Source organism: Trachymyrmex cornetzi, unplaced genomic scaffold (assembly GCF_001594075.2).
Source record: "Trachymyrmex cornetzi isolate Tcor2-1 unplaced genomic scaffold, Tcor1.1 scaffold73, whole genome shotgun sequence".
Taxonomy (NCBI): Eukaryota; Metazoa; Arthropoda; class Insecta; order Hymenoptera; family Formicidae; genus Trachymyrmex; species Trachymyrmex cornetzi.
In genome coordinates, this window is record NW_017300059.1 from 430,607 (window position 1) to 436,337 (window position 5,731).

The 5,731-nt window shown below is 33.3% G+C and overlaps 1 protein-coding gene across 1 annotated transcript; it reads left to right on the forward strand.

The window, feature by feature from the left end:
• The first annotated feature begins 532 nt into the window (after nucleotides 1-532).
• Nucleotides 533-4,578, forward strand: myd (stromal cell derived factor mayday). The gene is made up of 5 exons (XM_018518049.1): nucleotides 533-915; nucleotides 1,956-2,430; nucleotides 3,352-3,615; nucleotides 3,708-3,889; nucleotides 4,267-4,578. Exons 1-5 carry the CDS (start codon nucleotides 898-900, stop codon nucleotides 4,444-4,446), a joined length of 1,119 nt encoding a protein of 372 aa, XP_018373551.1. The 5' UTR covers nucleotides 533-897; the 3' UTR covers nucleotides 4,447-4,578.
• The last annotated feature ends 1,153 nt before the right edge of the window (nucleotides 4,579-5,731 follow it).

The following is a 5,731-nucleotide window of genomic DNA, read 5'->3' on the forward strand; positions in this document are numbered from 1 at the left end:
TTATTTTAATTACTAAAAGCACTGAATAACTCAAAGTAAGTAATCTCTACCTTCCAGTATTAAATTTCTATAAGGAGCTATCATCTAATCGGACAAACTTCTATTCTACTTGATGCAATTACAGTAACAAAATAAAACGTTTCCAACGTTAGACAGTTTTCCGTTAGATAGTTTTGCATATTAAAAATGATATCGAGACATCTGGTACCGACCGAGTACAAGTATCATCGTCCCGTTAAAGTATCTGAGTACATAGTGAACGTACGTTAACACCGTTTGTGTTATTGTCGGAGAGAGGAGAGAAGGAGAACGAGACAGTGAAAGTGGATCAATACGCGGTGAGTGTGCGGCCCGTTTGGCAGCGTACGGCTGTTTCTCCGCGAAGTGAGGCCGCCTGTCCGCGCTCGCAAGACACCCACGGCGACCACGTTGATACGAATCAGATCCATTCTCTTTGACAGTCTCTTTGACGCGGAACCGCTTTGACCGTCGACCCGTCTCCGAATTCTACGCGGAACGGAGATGCGCGGAGCCGCGCTCGAATCGTCGGTGTTCTATCGAGGGTGTCCGATTTGGCGTGTAAGGTGTTTCGTCTTGACGGTGAGGGATTTGATTTCTCAGGACGATTAAAGGAGATCGCTATATAGATTTCGCCGGGAGAGTTGTTCCCACGTCCCCCGATCTGCGATTAACCCTTTGCCTGTTTATCACCGGCAATCGAAGGGTGTCTTCACGTTTGATTATATATGCAGACGCGCGCGCTAGTGACGGATAGGCGACAGATCGATCCTCGCTGCATGGAGTCGAGAAAATTGGAAACTTCGCCGGCTCACGATTGACGGGGAAAACGAAGAGGGAATTAGAAAGCGGCTCGGGTCACCGTGTTACGTAGCCAAGATGTATCTGTCTCATCTTGTGAGTAAGAACGAAATCACCGACGTTTTACCGGAGTTATATTGTAAAAAAAGTTACATGTAAAATTACAAGTATAGTAAGTTATTATTTTCTTGGGACTCACTATTAAAAGTATATTTACATAGACGTTATTAATACGTATGAACATAAAAATGCAAATAGAATATGCGTAATGTATTATATAACATTATAAGAATACATAATATTTTAAAAATAATAATATTATATATATAAAAATTTGTACACACATTTACATAGAAATTATAAATATATAACTATTATTGTAATTTTCCATCTAATATAAAGATATATGTACATAATTAAAAGTAAAAGTACTAACTTTTGTAAAGATCCACAATTTTACATGTCAAATATTATCTATATTTTTATTTAAGTTATTTACTGATATTTCTGAAATCTAACATTGTTACTATTGCTAATTTAACATTATTAGTATTTCTAATATGTTTTTGGTTATAATTAGATAATCTTGCCGGTTTTATTTAAATAACTAATATAATCCATTAATCTATAATTTGTATCTGAATTCTATGTCGATCTGAATTTTTTGTCTCATTATTAATTGATCCTGACTGGGAAGAGGTAATATTTTTCTCAACAGATTCTGTACAATATTTTATGGTGCTTATTTGTATCACTATTAAATTGATAATCAATTTAATTTGTAATATCACTACTTCAGTTTCGGTTTATGATTGCATTTTATAGTCTGATAATAATCGGTGCGCAATTTATATAACTGGAAGATGTTTTTAAAAATTACATTTACCTCAATATTATTAGATACCAAGATCTATTTTAATTTCGGTCACATCTGGTGCTTCTTTACTTAATTTGATTTTATTCATATAACAGTTTAGAGTTTAACCTACTAATGTTGTGTGTGTTCACTGATATAGTTCTTAATCTAAATAATTATCCATATTTGCAATCTGATTTCTACCTACTCATATTTTTTCTTTAATAACATAAATTCAACTTACTAGAAGAAGTTCATGAAGATTAAATTTCTTCAAAAGGTGCGAAGAGCGTTCTGCAAGCAGGAACTGACGTGTCTGCGGTTCCTGCGTTGGACCGTCCTGGTGCCGCTTGTGATTTATATGTCGCTTCTATTTGTCAAGTACAACAAAAGCGTGCCTCTGAAAAGTTTATCGACCCCGAGCGACCGGGATAAAGAGGGTGCCGCGATGGATAGCTTGTTCTTCGAGTTGGAGGCCGTAACGGCCGATAAAAAGAACTTGGCGGGTTACAAGGACGCGGGAATCGATCGACGCAGAAACGACGAGACCATACAAATCGTGGAGGTGGAAAATCGTCAGGATCCGAGGAGCCTTCTCGAGGATATTTTCCGGCGAGCAGACACGGACGAGAACGAATTGTTGGATATCCAGGAACTAGCCAAATGGATCCATGCAAAAATCACCGAGCATATCACGCGCGCCATGCGAGAGAACGTCGGTCTATTCACTGCAATCGACAATAATCCTAGAAATGGTATGTAGCTGATTGTAATGCGGGTTTGCACAAGTGTTAATTAAAATCAATTGGAGCTTAACTAACGTTATTCACGCGAATGGCTTTATTTCCCAATGACATTGTATTCGGGATGAGTGGTTTTCGATCTACGACATGTAGTATTGCATGAAAATAATTCACGAGTGTAGTTTCTACATTTCTATTCTGATATGTTGAATTAAATATTGACACGAAATGTCAAAGGAAACCACATTTTCGCTATAATATATGGGTGCATTGTATTTATAGCATAAAATTAATATGACAAAACATGCTTAATTAATCTCTTTGAGTTTATATTATAATTAATTTACTATTTGACAAGTTAGTTGATTAACAATAAATAATTAATATTTATACATAGATACAATATATAGTTACAATTTAATAGATATATTGTATATGAATACATAATTGATTATTGTTTATTTTCTTGTTATAATTTATTTTATTTTTATTTAAAAAATTTAAATAGGAAAAAGAAATTCTTGTGACGGTTTATGTGATCTCAGAAAAATATAAAAAAACAGCAGTAGTAAAATCTGGTGTGTATTCATATAACACGGTTCCATTCTATGAACATTTTATAAATGTTTTCCTAGAACTTTGGATTATTCTTAAAAGATACATATAAAGCGTACAGGGCGTTCTAAGACTATTTGTAAAATATTTAATCCAGATTGCTTTATTTATCTAGGAAAAGCTATAGAATGTTCCATTAAATCATCAGAGAATATTGTAAGACTATTCGATAATAATCTGGAAGAACATTCTATGAACTTTTCTAGAATTATGAGCCTCAATTGAACATATTACAAGTATTTTAGAATATTTTAAAACTTCCGGAAAATATTGATAAAACTTTCAATATTACTGACTGCTTCTCAATATTTATCGCAGGTGAGGTATCATGGGAAGAATATCACGCTTATTTCCTAAGAACCCATGGTTTCTCCGAGACATACATAAATTCTCACGACAAGAAGCATAGGGAAATGCCGAGGACACTGAAAGAGAGCATAATGAGGGATCGAGCGCGATGGGCTGAAGCGGCTAGAAACGATCCCGAAAAGTTAGCTCTAGACGAATTTCTCGCTTTCACACATCCCGAGAGCAGTCACAGAGCTCTCCTGCAAATGGTAGAGGACCTCTTTGAAAAATTCGGTAGGAAATTGCCCTCTCTATCTTTTTTTTTATTTTATTTTATTTTTAATTAACGAATTCACAATAACCGTGGTCCACTCATGTACCCTTAGATCGGGACGGAGACGAGCAGCTAACGGAAGATGAGTTTTCGGATTTACCATCAGAAGGAGTCGGTCTGGATTTACGCGAAGATCGCCAGCAAGCGATAGGAGGCAGCGAAGACAGGCGTAAAGAGTTTCGACATTTGATTGACAAGAACAAAAACGGGAAAGCGGATCGAACTGAATTATTGGTGAGTAATAGAGCGTAAATATATTAATAAGGAACGAAGAGAGACGCTCCACAATTCCGCGGTTCGATGAACGAATACTCGATGAATAGCACTATTCTTAAATCTCATGTAGGTACCTATGTGGTTTCAAACTTTTGATCGTCAGTGTATATGAATGCTCAAAAGGAGAAGACAATTTTTGCAAAATATGTTGCGAGATTCTACTTTTAAACATTTGTAATTGCTTTAAAATTAAATGTCGAAAAATTGAAGCATAAATATAGTATATTTTATATACATATATATATATTTCTAAGAATTGCTATAAATATCTTTTTTAATTACGTAAAAAAATACATTTTTTAGATTTTACGATAAAATAAAAATTTTTTTTGTAGATGTACATCGATCCGCGTAATCCCAGACATGCTATCCAAGAAGCTCAACATTTGATTACTCTGTCGGACACGAATTTAGACGGAAAACTGGATCTTCTGGAAATTTTGAGTAAAATGGACCTATTTCTCGACAGCAAAATGGTAGACACTGAAAAAAGTTTCCATGACGAATTCCGATAATTTCTGAAGACGAAAATTAAAAGAAGGGTTTTTGCTGAAGTATATAAAATGAATTATATAAAAAGTAAGATATAGATACAGATAATCTGAAATACTCGTAATGTGGGGTCATCAAAATACTTAATAGGATATACAAGCATAATGATAATGTTGCTAAAAGTTTTTAAAGTCTATCAATCAATTTGATAGTTCAAAATGATTATTCACATGATCCAACATAATTATTTTTAGATCTGTATCCTGGTGAAAATTTCTTATATAATTTTTCCAATTTTTTAAATAAGTTTTAAAATTTTTTATAAATTCTATATATAATTACAACAATTTTTTATATAAATTGGAATAAGAGAAGTGCTGAAAAAGTCTACATCTTTTTTAGAATTCTTTATGTAAATATTTATGAAAATTCTGAAATATATCTACGATTTCTAAGATTTCTCATTCGATAATTTTCAAGGAGAACTAAGAAAGTTTATATTTTATCAGAACTCAGCAAAAAACAACCGTAAATTGAATGTTGATTTGGCATCGATTGACATTAAATCATTTCTCGCTGGGAAATCTACATAAATTTGAAATATAAAAATTTTTTAATATTATGACTCTTATATTATGAGAATCTTTTCATCAGAATGTGTATCTAGCTAAATTTTCAAATACTTCAGCAAAACCTTTTTTTTCGTGAGTAAACATAATTTAAAGGATTAAAGGAGGAGGAGAATTAAAGAGGAAAATTTCTTCGACATTCGTACTGAGAGATTAGACAATATGATTTTTCCATCGTTAATGATTAATAAGAGATTAGACCAATTACAGTTAATTAATCGATTTGTGCAGGGTACACACTAGCAAACTTTAACGAAGTTTCTTTACGAACGTTAATCGACTTAACGCGCAAATAAAAATTGTAGGCTTTTAGAACGTATCTGTGATAGTCTTTACGACGTAGAATATATCATTTAAGTAGGCACCAGTTATTATAGTCATCACAATTGTAGACAAGCATTACATTAATTCGTGAAGAAATAATTCAATAAAATCCTTTAAATAGGATTAGAATTATCAATAATTACTTGCTAATTGAATGAACAATGATAATACGAATGAAGGGTTACAAAAATCCGTCCTTTCATAGATCTCTTTTATCACTTCTCACGTGTGACTCGGCTGTAAACTATCTAGAAGACTTACTTAGATTTTAGATGCGGAGATCAGAAAAAGATTCTCCGTTTTGAATCATCGATCTTAAGATATCTTTTAAATCGTGCAAGAAAAAAATATCAGA